This window comes from Adiantum capillus-veneris, chromosome 14 (assembly GCF_014529385.1).
Source record: "Adiantum capillus-veneris isolate H3 chromosome 14, ASM1452938v2, whole genome shotgun sequence".
Taxonomy (NCBI): domain Eukaryota; kingdom Viridiplantae; phylum Streptophyta; class Polypodiopsida; order Polypodiales; family Pteridaceae; genus Adiantum; species Adiantum capillus-veneris.
Window position 1 is genome coordinate 158958688 of NC_140944.1, and position 14009 is coordinate 158972696.

Below are 14009 nucleotides of genomic sequence, written 5' to 3' on the forward strand. Positions count from 1 at the left end.
TAAGTGATACCATTGTATTTATCTGTCTCAGGTAAAGATCTTTATCTATTGTGCTTTTTAGTATTTCTAGTGCATGTCTCCATTGTCAATTCTCATGTTTTCCTCTATCTTTAGGTGTCTTATGAGAGATCTCCCTGACTCTATGGTATTGCAAGATTGCATACTTGATCCACTTGTTACACAAAGCCTTTTTAACAAGCAAGGGTCACTGTCAAGTTTTTTGGAGGGTTTTATGCTTACTTGCAATTATATAGTATATCCTTATGTTGAAATGTAAGTCTTTCTCCCTTCATCTTTTGTGAATTATTCATGTTGTTATCTAATAGCATTTTTCTATTCCTTTCAGAGGCCATTGGAGTCTTATTATCTTCAATCTATTGAATAGAGAAGTGTTGTTCATGAACTCTTTAGCATCTATTCATGGGAGAAGTAAAATGTAAGAAAGTAGCATGGTGTTTGTTTTGTGGCTTCTTCTATTGTTTTAAATTTTTAATTTTTCTCTTACTTTACTTCTCAGTGCTGCCAAACTTATCCTAAGCTACCTAAGTAGTACTTATGATGACTACAAGCTAGAAGATTTCAAGTACTACAATCAAAAAGTTCCCTTACAAAAGGACTCTACATCATGTGGATGGATGGTGCTTGCTAATGCATGGAGATACCTTGAGTCTAAATTTAGGACGACCACTCTCACTGTAAGTGCATCATATCTTGCATTGATTGGTTCTTATCCTATAGTTTCTATTCTCTTATTCATAAATTTTATTTTGTTTGTCTTAGTTGAATGAATATCCAGAGTTTTGGGTTAGTTGGGTGAGGGAGAAGGCAGTCTCCATGGTCTTGGAAAGATCAATCAATCCTATTGATCCAGATTCTCCCTTGCCATCAAAGAAAAGTAAATCCACCAAGAAAGGAGAGAAGAAGAAGAAAAGCCTTGCCAAGGACAAGGATAAATCATCAGCTCCCAAAGAAGCAAGCCCTGTCAAGGAGAAAAGCCCTGCCAAGGACAAGGATAAATCATCACCTCCCAAAGAAGCAAGCCCAAGTCCTGTCAAGGAGAAAAGCCAGGCAATGGGGGATTTTGCAAAAGGGTGTCCATTCCACTCACCACTTAAATTCAAAGTTCAAAAGCGTCGGACATCAAAGAAAATTAAGAGGACCAATCTTTGCTCATCTTTGCTCACCCTTCAATCTGCCATTTTTGTCTCCCAAGAAGGCTGCCAGCTCTCCAAAACCAAACCCAAAGGAGCCAACTCCTAAAAAACCCAAGTCACCATTATTTGACGAGTCACTGTTTGAGGAGCCACTTTTGGATGAGTCCACAACTGACTTTCCAAAAGCATTCTTTGATGAGCTTCTAGAACCCTCACCAATCCTTGAGGTACCCATTGTCAAGTCTCCCCTGCCAACCCCTCAAAAGCTAAAGACACCAACACCCCCATCTAAACCTCTCTTAGGATCTTTTGACAAAAAGAAAAGAAAAAGGGTCTCAGAAGTTCAAGGATCATCTCATGCAAAACGAAAAGTTGATTTTACTGACTGATTCCAAGTTGCATATAGTTTTGTTCATTTTGTCCATATGAACATATATTCTTTTGTACTCAAATATTCAATATCAACAATTCGACTCTTAACTGTGTACTATGGTGTATCATGGTGTTGCTAAAATATTAACAAAGAAGCAAAAAATATGACCTTTTGCAAAATGTAGTGATTATAATCCACTTCAGGCCAACAAACTTGCCCTTGCCAGTGGTTCAAATACAACTCTTTTTGGGGGAAGACATGTAATGCATGAGGTTATGTTCTCCATCCTTGTGCTGACAACAATGTCATCAACTTTGAATCTATAATCAGGGATGTTTCATCCAAAAACTCAAGAGACTCTCTGACATCTTGTAGTCTCCAGTTTGATGTTACTATAAAGTTTCTATGTTCAGTGAATGGATGGACTGTGATTTGAAATTCAAACTCTGGGCAATTCTCCTCAGAATCTAGAGGGACCCAACTACCTAGCTTGCTTCTCCATCTCCTGTAGTCATAGCCCAACACTAATGATTGACGACATATTTGGTATGAGATGGACATAGAGTTTGGGCTTACTCTACAACTGATAGTGTCGCCAATATGAAAAGTCTCCTTGGTGCTCCACCCTTTCCAAGTACAGTGTCTAGATCAGTCATAGAGAGTCTTCTATTAAGCCACATCCTTCTTGTCCTCTGCAAATCCATTCTATTAAAACATGCCACAAAGACATGTATAGGCAAGAACCATTGAATCTTTATCCTTCTTGAAATCCTGCCCGGAGACACAGCTTTAAGGATATCTTCTTTGATTTTGGATTTGAAGCTTGATATGGTACTTGGATCAGGGGTTTCCCATTCTAGTGATCTTATGGTTGGAACAGGTAACTCATGTAGCTCTCCATGAGCACCTTCTCTTGATGGAACCCTGTATTCTGCAAAATACACACACATACCCACTGTTTTGTAAAAAGAAGGTGGCTTGTCAGCATACATAACGTCTGCAATCCCTTTGTGAATCAGGTTGCCACTCCACAGCTGTTGATGGAAAAATAACTGAAATTTGTTCAAAAATAAATAAAATGTTAGAGCGCAGCAGTAAGAGAAAGTTTGATGTATCAAATAGATAAGGTTTTATCAAAATTACAGTAAGAATGAAGAATGAGATGTTCATCCAAATTTAGCACCATGTCTTTGGCCATGTAGACATGTTGAAATTTTGCAAGCCACCCATTGTCGGTCACTTTGAAAGCAAGAATACGACCTTTCCAATAGGATTTCACTTCATTTCGTTTGGTTCTTTTCACCCTATGGGCACCTTTGCAAGAAGGAAGAATTGTTTCCCAGTCATTCACACGAAAAGACATGGGTTTCCAAACACCATCTTCTCTGCACTTTTCTTATCTAATAAGAACTCACCTCCCATTGCTCCATCCCATATCCAGGGCACCTTGCACAAAGCCTATACTAGAAGATGTTGATCAACATTTTAAGCACCACTATCCATCGAGTTTCTCTGCATTCGCACATGTGGTTTGACCAGATTTTTTGGCTATGGTTAAGTTTTCTCAAATTCTATTCATCAACCAGTTCCACATAAATAGATGCCTATGCTCTTGCACCACAAAAAACTTATAGTTATTCCCTGGGGGCATTCATAAACTGAGCTAGAAATGAGCATCTTTCACGAGAATACCAGGCATTTTCCAATAGCCCAGTGGAACTGCTCCAAGTGGGAATATTCTATCCCATCAAATGCAAATTTGATAGGCATTCCTAGAGGAACGGTGTGTCGGTTTACAATATAAGGGATAAAAGTGAGGCATGTCCATAAATGATGAGCACTTGTGGCAAATAAGAGCCTGGTAATCCTTCGTTTGTGATATAAATGATTGTTGTATATCAAGGAAGATTTTTCGTCCTTCACATGTGCAAAGAAAGCACACCCAAATGTTTTTGATACTTTAATGTTAGTGTTGAAGCTCTTTACCTTTATATCATTTGTGTTGTCTCTCATGATGCATCTAAAGATCATTTTGTAACCTTCTCCTATGCCTTTTTTGTTTCGGACCATTCCTTGGCTGCCTTGTTGCATGTGAATGACAATTTGCTTCACTCATTCTTTCTTCTCTTGAGCTCTTATGGTGCCGAATCCCCTTCTCTCCACCTTTTCCACCTTCCATTGCCTTCATTCCGAATTGACGATACTGTGTCCACAATCTTGATAAGCTCTGACTGAAATCGACATGGATCCGTTGATCATCGATCACAGCATTGTTCATCTTGAAATAAGCATCTTCATAAGCTTCTCGAGTCTCGAATTCTATGAAAGCATAACATAAGCTATTCTTGGACTTGTGGTCTTTGATAATCTCAACTGAGAGAACTTTGCCGAATTTAGAAAACATGATTTCTAAATCCTCATCCTTGGTTATGGGGTTAAGCTTGCATACAAAAAGAACATTTTCAGGTGGCTTGATCTCAGCTTCTGGAATGTCTTCTATCATTTCAAGAACAGCTGCTCTTGAATGTGCTTCCTTACAAAGCAAGAACGTGTCCAGTTCCTTGCAATCTAACTTCTCATCCATGGGGACCCAATCATCTTCTAGCCTCACTTCATGATCGTAGCGTGCAGCGGGTGAGCTTTGTGGCCTGAGCTCATCAACCTGAGTGGGATCTTCGAAAGGATCTTCGAGCACATATGTGTGCTTAATCCTTATGTTTTGATACGGCAAATGCTCTGCATCGACGTATGCGTCGTTGATCTTCATGAGGACATCCAGACCCTTCCTGACAATGCCGAACACAGTATACTTGCCATCTAGGTAGTCAAGATGGGGTCTGGTAGTGATGTAAAATTGAGAAGCATTGAGATTGGGTCCAGCACTTGCCATGGCAATGACAGCGACTGTATCATGCATGATGTGGGGATCGATCTCATCTTTAAAGAATGTTCTTTGGTGGCCGCGGAGGAGCTTGTAGAAAGAGTGCCCACCGGAGCCTGTAGCGGTGGGGTCGCCAGTCTGGACAAGCAAGTCCTTATGGACGGTGTGGAAGAGGCAATTGTTGTAATATTTGATATTGCAAAGCTTCAGGAAATTTTGGGAGGCGAGAGGGAAGTCGCTGGTGTAGAGGACCACCACCATGTCGCCCAGGCTTGTGTTGAGGAGTACGGCCATCTCTCTCTCTCTCTCTCTCTCTCTCTCTCTCTCTCTCTCTCTTCTCTCTCTCTCTCTCTCTTCTCTCTCTCTCTCTCTCTCTCTCTCTCTCTCTCTCTCGCTGTGTGTGTAAGCGCACCGTTTACCCCAGGGTTCGGGAAAAGGTAGGTTCGACTTAACCAAGAGCGTGTTCAAATTTGTGCAAAGCCGACTCAAACTTACGGGAGAAGGAAACTAAACCGGCTCAAAATTTGGGAGTTTTAGTTATATTTTTAAAATTATATGTACAAAAACCTCCTCAAATTGGTAAATATCCTCTTCAATTTGCGGTCAAAAGGTTTTTAAACCGGCTCACTAAAATATGTTTCCCGAGCACTGGTTTACCCTACTTATAGAGTTCACACACTTGCTTTTAGGCGAGAGGCCAATTGCTGGCCTCATGACTATATGGCACGGCCAAATGATAGGATAGGGTCGAGATTAAATCTCCGTCTCGTCGGATCCAAAATGTGAACTAGGTGTGAACTAGAATTTTGTGAACTAGGGGTGAACTAAGTGTGAACTAGGTGCCAAATTTTCGGGCACGAAATTCAAAGAAGATTGCATGGGAATAACTAATTGATTCGAATATGAGGTATCTAAAATTTTGTGCCTCATAAATATGAATTGCTTCACTTAAATAAGCACAATAAGGTGATTGATATTACTAGGTGATACTTGAAATTTATCCTCAATATTGAAACTAGGGGAGAACTATAATGTAAACTAAGTGTAAACTATGAAATCTCTGGTTATAATGGGAACTAAGAGTAAACTATGATATTATTACTAGCTATAATGTAAGCTTGGAACCATGTTTAAGAATTGATTTTTGATCACCCATAGTAGCTATCCTCTTGTTTGATCCTCTCCTTATAAGAGATGGAGTGTCTTGAAGGATACATAAGTGACTATGTGATCTCTGAGGATGATTCTTATAATGACACAAGCACCTATGAAACCAGCAACCATGAAGATGGTGAAGATCATCCTCAAGGAACCTTTACAAACTTAGAGGAGCTAAGGAGACAAATAACTTTTTCTTCGTTTGATCCAAGTCAATATGTGTCTAATAGGTTCTACTCTTTTGAAAAGAAAAGTTATGACTTAATGAAGGATGCAATGCAAGGAAACATTTCAGTGACCTTGGAGGCGTTGAAGTCTTGTGATTCTAGAGGCATGCTTGATTTACAAAGATGGAGGAAAATGAAAGACAATCTATGCTTGGAAAAAAATGAAGATTTTTCCACATATCTTTGCTTAAGTTCGCCGCCAAAGATGAAAATCTCCTACATAGAGGAGTGGGAAAGCATTGTGCAAGAATGTCACACACAATGGGAGATGGAACATGTCATTTAGGTTTTGATGAAACTATCCAAAAATTAATTCTACATGGTGTGTAGACATTAGAAGGCATGGGATTCCTATTGCATATGTGAAGGACCTCCTTGATGTTTGTGAATGTAAGATATGGAACCAAAATCCCAATGTATCCCAATCACATCCAAGAAAAGACACTACCATACTTCTTAGGCATGAAAGAAGTGTTGAGGCATCAAATGGTGATGATGATTTGATGGAGTGAGCACAAAGTGAGGCTAATAATGGTTCGTTCAAGTAAGTACCATGGCCGATACAAGACAATTGTTGATTATGCATGCCATAGAGGTGGAAAAGCAGAAAGGAAAGGAACTAAGAAGAGACTAAGGAGATCCAAGAAATGTGGTTGCTCTTTCAAGGTGAGAGTAGTGTATTTTAAGGATACACAAAATGCCTCTATTTCATTATTTCCTCTTCATGAAGGGCATTCCCCTGGCACACGTGAGGATTTGTATCACTTACCAGTCCATCCAAATGTCATTGAATGTTGTATGGAAGATTTTATTTGATGTGGGTAGCTCACGGCATGTGGCAAAGATGTCTTTGTCAAAAGAAAGATTGCATTATGAGCGGTCTTCTCCAATTGATCAAGTAATGTTTAGGTTCTTTATGATTCAAAGGGAGATTTCCATGTTGTCTTATCAAATATGGATTTAAGGTACTATTTATATGGCGTTTTAATATAACTTACACCTTGTCCTTGCTATCTTTATTCATGATATAGATTATTATTTTCTGTAAATGTAGGGAAGATCTCAAAAGATGACTGGACCGCCATGTGGAGTGAGTCTTGCATGTTAAAGGCTCAAGGCAAGGTATGCATTAAATTCTTCCTCCATATAAGTGTAAGGATGTGGTTAGTAAAAGTAAGCTAACATTTGTATCTTGTTAGGTGTGCTATTGCCAACCTTACAATCCTCATGCACAGGATGATAAGGATAAGCCTTTCATTATTATTATTCAAGATAATTGGATGCTAGACATGGTAATGCGATTTTCTACACATAATTCATGGGCTATTGATAGTACTTTCAAGACAAATGCGATTTATATGGAGCTGTATTACCAAACCAACATGGTATTGGGATACCCATTTGGTTTTTGATGTGCACAAATGATCCAGGATCAAACCATGAAAGTATTTCTCTAGAGAAAACCCTTCGGGTGATCTTTTCTAGAATGAAGGACGTCCAACCTATGGCACTTGTTATTGACAAATTCCAAACAGAGCTTAACACATTAAAATTAACATGACAAATAACAAATGACAAGAGACACAAAAATGTAATAACAAGAGGCAAATTCCTTTTATAAAACATGTTACAAATCATTGCGGAGCTGTGGCACATGAGACCAAAATGTATTACATGAAAGGGGTAGTGGAGTTATGTCCAAAAATGAGACCAAAATGTGTTACATGAGACTCCATATCTCAAATGTGTTACAAAAGCTAAAGGCTAAAAGTGACATCAATGCATTAATGGATCAATTCTTCTCCACACCCATGGCATCCCTTGTCCATTTGGGAAGCTCTTTCTTCAAGCTTAGCACATCCTCATGTTTAAACTATGTCTTTGCTAGCTACACATCAAAAATAATGTAAGGAAACTATATACATGAACAATAAAAGAACTATGGCATGCTATGAGTATTGACCAACTCTTTGATCTTTTTCCAAATGCACCTTCAATGAGACGCTTCATGTATGTCATAGTGTAGTAGCCACAATCAATAGCATTTGGTTGACATGGAACCTATATAAGTCGATAAACAATACACTTTCTTAGAAAAAGTTAAACTTGTAAGAGAGGATGATACCATTGATTGTGCACCTACCTTTGGTATCTCAATTGGTGTTAATGTGAGTCTTGTGTCTCCATAAAGTCCTTCAAAGTGGCATCCGTGCAATTTTGTGACATTATTTGAAGAGCACTATAATTGTATTTATGGCAAAACATAAGCAATCCATTCACTTCAAATACAATATCAAGCATGTAAAATATGTCTCGCCGATGCAGAACAGGAAGATAGTCTTGAGGATTGGAAATAGACAATGAATTGAAGTACATGATGCCATGGCATTCCCATGGTAAATGCACAATCTTCTTCAAATGGTTATTATAGATCACAAAGAGAACCCAATGGTCCCTTTTAAAGCAATCAACACACTTTGCATTAGAAGGATATTAAAGACTATTATATAACTTGTAAGTAGAAACAAGGACAATAAATCATACCTATCAACAATTGGCATGAATAGAAATAAGTGCTTGGACATGTCTACATCCCTAGAAAAAATTTGGACTCCTATGATATCCTCATATAAGCGTGGCTTTAGAAAATCAAACCATAAACCATCAAGGAACCAAACCTTATCAAGAATATCTTTTGACAATACATTCTCCATCCACCTACAATGGGTCAATTCCAATCCATTGTTATTTAGAGTATAAAAATCATTTACGTTCTATTGAATCTAAAATGGATGAGAACTCACATCATGAAAAGATTCATGGTTCTCATAGAGGCCTTTTCATCAATAATAGCATTAACTAAAGTCACATCAACTTCGACAAGTATAGTAGATCTTTGTGATCTAAATTGAATGGATGAGCCACCCTCATATCTAAAAGAGAAAATTTGAAATTATAATTACATATAAATCAATTTATAAAAATATAAATCCAAGCTATCAATAATAACCTTTCTTGCATGAGCCCGATGTCACTCGATGAAGAATCCAAGTGAATCTCGCCATTAGAGATTACTAGTGTTGATGATGTGATAATATTTGGTGTGGGAGAGATAATGATTGCATCATGGTGAGGCCTAGAGCCAATAGACCATCGTGTCTAAAAAAAAATTAGTCCAATTACATACAAGTAACATAAGATATTTTTATTACCAAAAGACACCATAAGTCTCACAATAAAATAAAACTAGTGTGGTTGAACCTTTGGAGTTTTGTGAGTTGGAGTGGATTCTTTCTTTTTCTTGGCTAGGGAGGTTTCTAAGTGACACTCCTCATAGTACCTTCTTCTTGTTTGCACTTTAGTTGGTACTAACAAAGTTCCATGGTGGTCAATTGTTGATAGATTTTTCTACAAAGCAAGAGAGATGTACACCATTTTTATTTAAAGAAGAATATGATCAAGATAAGCATACTATAAAAAAAAACTACATACCGGAGTTGATGATAGATTGGCGTTATTATCCTCATCATTAAACATCTCTTTCTCTTATCGTGATGGATCTTTTTCTAAGACATGTCATCTCTAAATAAAGAAAATATGATTGAAGAAAAGGAAAGCATGATGAAACACAAGCAAAACAAAGATTCAGGAATAGTAATTTTTCTTACATGTGCATCATATCCTTCATCAATCGTTCTTTGAATAGTCGTCGCAATATGTTCCACCTTTGTCGCCATGTACGCATCCATAGCCTCGGCCAAGACATTTTTGAGAAACACATCTTTTAGCCCTTTCATTTCCCTTTCACCATCGTTCATGGAATCCCATACGCTGAGTGCCTCTTTCATCTTGCACTTTTCTTGTGTTTTCTTGTTTCTCTCAAACTTCTATTGTGCACTATTGAATCGAATATGAGATTGCTTCTCATATATTGCCGATTGAGAAGAACTTTCATTGCGCAAACCCGGGGGTCGTCCACTTTTTCTCTTAGGAATAGAATGTATTATTCCATAAACTTGGTTGAGATGCTCCATCATTTCCATCCTCCTAGTATAGCATATATTCTTGGATATACATTCTTCACTCGCTATGCATCGTCGAGCTTGTCGTCCACTTTTGAGTGAGATATCCTCGTGCGAGAAAATCTTGTTGCTCATCAAGATTTTTTTATGATGAACCACATAGAGAAGCGAAAGAGAAAGAGTATAAGAGAATGTGAGAAATGTGTAGAGAAGAGGTAAAAAAATTGGGCAAATACGACTATTGATGTAAGTAGAAGAGAAAGAGAGAGATTCTCTGTGTGTGAATCCCTCTCAAGAGAAGACAAGAGAGAGAGAGTGGTGAAAGAGAGAGATAGAGAGAGAAAAAAACCTGCAAACTTTTGAGCTAATTGCATGGGGTAAGAGAGAGATGAAACGCCTGTCATGTAGAGCCCAGAGAGAGAGAGAGAGGAGAGAGAGAGAGAGAGAGAGAGAACGCTTTGAAGCTGTGTGTGTGTGTGTGTGTGAGAGAGAGAGAGAGAGAGAGAGAGAGAGAGAGAGAGAGAGAGAGAGAAAACACAGGGGCAAATGGTAATGGGGGTGAAGCGTCATGAAATTTTTGACAACAAGCTATGGAGAGAGAGAGAGAGAGAGAGAGGAGAGAGGAAGAGGAGAGAGAGAGAGAGAGAGAGAGAGAGAGAGAGAGAGAGAGAGAGAGAGTGCGTGTGTGGTCCTCTCCGTCAGCATTCAAGAGGTCCGTTTGACGTTGTGGAGCGGAAAGAAAACATACACAATGTCTCTAGAATCACCCAACACACACTCTCAGAATAACACACATGCAATAGGAGCACCAGGACCCGCAGGCCCAATTTGTCCTGATTCCACACACACAACACCAATTTACCACAAAAGAAAGATCTTGAGCACCCAAACACTCAAATAATCACCCTCAATGAAACACCCAATTCTTACACACACACACACACACACACACACACACACACATGAAATCAGCACATAGGGGAGAGAAAACCCTTATCTTGCTCAGTAAAATGATGAAATAGGACTTTAATAGAAGGGATGGCTCATAAACATAGAGCTCTTAATACCAAAAGAGGGCTAATTCATAGACAGAGCCTTCACACACACACATGAAGAGCTCTATTGAATGCAAAAAATGGGTGCATTTTTGGACTAAATGGACAGCACCATTGAGTCCGGAACGGCCAAAAACCCCCAATTACAACTTTACTTTGCCATAATCTGACTCCAAATGAGAGAGATATGGCAAAAACAAGCTCCTCTCACAAGCTCTCAAGGTAGCGTCTTCTCCCTTGCTGATTTTTCAGCCTCTTACACACCATTTTCTGGTTCTCCCTTTACTTTTATCATGTTTCACACTTAGTCCTTCATTATGGCCACCCTTGGGCATCCATTTTGTCCATAGTTGACCTCCGAGGAGCCCACACTGCTTAGATAATCAGCTATCGTGTCCTGCATGTCTTCCCGCACACTTGGCCATTGTCGTGTCGTTGCCAAGATTCTATTTTCTTCAACATTATGCATCCAATATCACATGAAGTGGGTCCCATCTTGTCTCGAATGATGACCTCTTTGCATAATTTATCAAACTGACACTATACATGATTTCACCAACTCTATCTGCAAAGGCACGCCTAGTGGGGCCCAATGTCATCCTGATGTCATTGCTTGCTAGATATCTTCCTCTCTACACGCTACCATGCATGAAGCTTCGCTGTGACGCTACCCATGAACGAAAAGCCATTTTATTTTCAAACTAGTGCATAGAAATAAAAAAACAATACCACTCGCATAGTCTGGACCCATGCGGGTCCCACAAGCTTCCTCGAGAAGTTTATGCACCACCAACTCCTCATTATTGCATAAAACCACACGAATACTCATAATAATAAAAATTGATGAACTATATACACATTGTCCCCTGCTACCTATACACATGAGCCCCACGTAGCTACTTGGCTTTGGAGAATGGGCAATTCTTTATTTGATGCACCATGCATGGGTGTGTACATATGCGTGAAAACCTTAGCAAAAAAATACCTAGCATAGTTTGCCCATCTCCTAGTCTGCTAGATCATTCATGATCAGCAGAGCAGCAAACAACATTGTGAGGCTTGCACACCATCAATAACTATTCCCACTTTCTTGGACTCCGTTTCACCTCCCTGCTCTTCTTCCTTTACTAAAACCATCAGCCAGACATGATACTTTTTTAAATGTAACCCATTTACCCTAGATGCATGCAGTGCCCCATCAAGGTCTGCCAACTGATAAGTGCCATTTTTAAAGCTTTCCACTACTTTGAACGGTCCCTCCCACTTAACTTGATACTTTCGTTGAAAAGTTTTGTCCAGCTTACTGTTGTAGCGCAAAACCAAATCATCTTCCTTTATATCCTTTCTCTTGACCTTTTTATTAATTTTTGCCAAAGCCTTGTCTTGCATCTGCTCATAGTGTTTCAAGGCACTCATTCTGTCCAACTGCACTTCTTGCAAATGCAAAAGTCTCTCTTTGAATGTATCACTAGAAGGCTCTAGTAACTTTTCTAATAGCTTTACTGCTGGCATCTCAACTTCCACAGGCAACAAGGCCTGGAGTAAATCCTGTACATGTCTTTACTGCTGTGCGATTAGCCCATAATGCACTAGGCAACTCCAAATCCCAATTCTTTCCTTGGTGCTTTGTCACCTTTGAAATAATTTGTACCAACTCTCCATTGAATCTCTCATTCAAGCCATTACACTGTGGGTAATAAGGAGTGGTAAACCTGCATGTGATCTTCATCTTCTTGCATAAATAATCTAGCAATTCAGCTCTAAATCCTGGCCCCTTATCAGAAAGTAGCTCCGATGGCATCCCAAATTTGTAGCATATCTCCTCATATACAAACTTTGCCACATCCTTGGTAGTGATTTGCCTTACTTCCTTAGCCTCTGCCCATCTAGAAAGATAATCCACTACTGCAGTCAAAATATAGCTTTTGCCCCTACTCGTAATGGATAACGGGCCTACTGCATCAATGCCCCATTTCTCAAACACATCAAAGGCCAAAATGGTTTTTCGCAGCTCTGGCTTCAACACCCTCTTTCCAAATGATTGGCATCTCTTGCAAGACTTGCACCAATGATAAACATCCTTCTGCAAACTAGGCCACACATTTTATGCACAGTAATTTTTAAGGCAAAATAACCACCACATGCGCCTTCATGATTCTCTTCCAACACTTTGAAAAGCTCCTCCTTCTAAGGCACACGTCTCAATACCAAATCAGCCCCCATCATGTATAAAACATCCCCAATCTGCACACAAATCCATACTTTTTAGGCTTCTCGATATCCTTAGGGATGACTGCTATCCCAACAAAAACTCCTCCTCTTGTGCCAAAGTTTCTTTGCCCACGATAAAGGGGAAGATCAGCCTTAAGCACAATATTTCACCAATCATGTCTTGGGCTGCTTCATGTGCTTATTATTGAGAGCACGCTCAATGTGCTTAATTCTCCATGTCTCCAGCCTCTTTAACAGACTCTTAATTCTGCCACACATCTCTCTCAATGAGGAATTCTTGGTCTTCCACACTCCCAAAACCTGCTTCACCACCAAGAGAGCATCTCCTCTTATACATAACCTTCTCACACCATGCCTTAAGCATATATGTAACCCTGCCTCTAATGTATCATATTCAGCCTCATTGTTGCTATGAGCATCCAATTTGAACCCTTTCTTGCACACAAGTTTACCCTCCGGGTCATAGAGTGCCATACCCCCTGAAGCCGATGGCTTTTTCTGTACGAGCCATCAAAGTACAAGACATGTGCATTGTTGAGTTCCTTCACATCCTCGGCCACCTTCTTTACCGTCTCTTCCTTGACCAAAAGAGGGCTTTCCTTATATGTCAAGAGATCTACTAATGTTGCTCTAGTGATTTCTTCAACTAAGAATGAAAACTCAAATTCTTGCAGTTCAATCACCCACTTCTTTACTGCCTTGGACATGTTTACACCATTAATGAGCTGAGGTAGAAAAGCATAACTTGTTAAGAAAACAAATGGTCATGGCAAGAGGTAATGGTGGAATCGTTGACAAGCAAACACCACACTGACCATTACTAACTCCACTTCTGACAGCTTTCTTTCTGCCACTACTTTGACCCTACTTGCACAGTATACAGGCCTCATGTATTGGCTCCCTTTTC

At 39.4% G+C, this 14009-nt stretch overlaps 1 protein-coding gene and 4 pseudogenes across 1 annotated transcript; 2 read left to right on the forward strand and 3 right to left on the reverse strand.

The window, feature by feature from the left end:
- Positions 1–232: 232 nt before the first annotated feature.
- On the forward strand, positions 233–1543 carry LOC147443445 (uncharacterized). Its single transcript, XM_086529504.1, has 5 exons — positions 233–273; positions 347–436; positions 518–695; positions 781–1068; positions 1214–1543. The coding sequence occupies exons 1-5, from the start codon at positions 233–235 to the stop codon at positions 1541–1543; spliced, it is 927 nt and encodes a 308-aa protein (XP_086385630.1).
- A 183-nt stretch (positions 1544–1726) lies between these two features.
- On the reverse strand, positions 1727–2962 carry LOC147443446 (uncharacterized; annotated as a pseudogene).
- Positions 2963–3639: 677 nt separating this feature from the next.
- LOC147443447 (peptidyl-prolyl cis-trans isomerase CYP59 pseudogene) lies at positions 3640–4702 on the reverse strand (annotated as a pseudogene).
- A 1622-nt stretch (positions 4703–6324) lies between these two features.
- On the forward strand, positions 6325–7354 carry LOC147443448 (uncharacterized; annotated as a pseudogene).
- A 1239-nt stretch (positions 7355–8593) lies between these two features.
- Positions 8594–9641, reverse strand: LOC147443449 (uncharacterized; annotated as a pseudogene).
- Positions 9642–14009: the final 4368 nt, after the last annotated feature.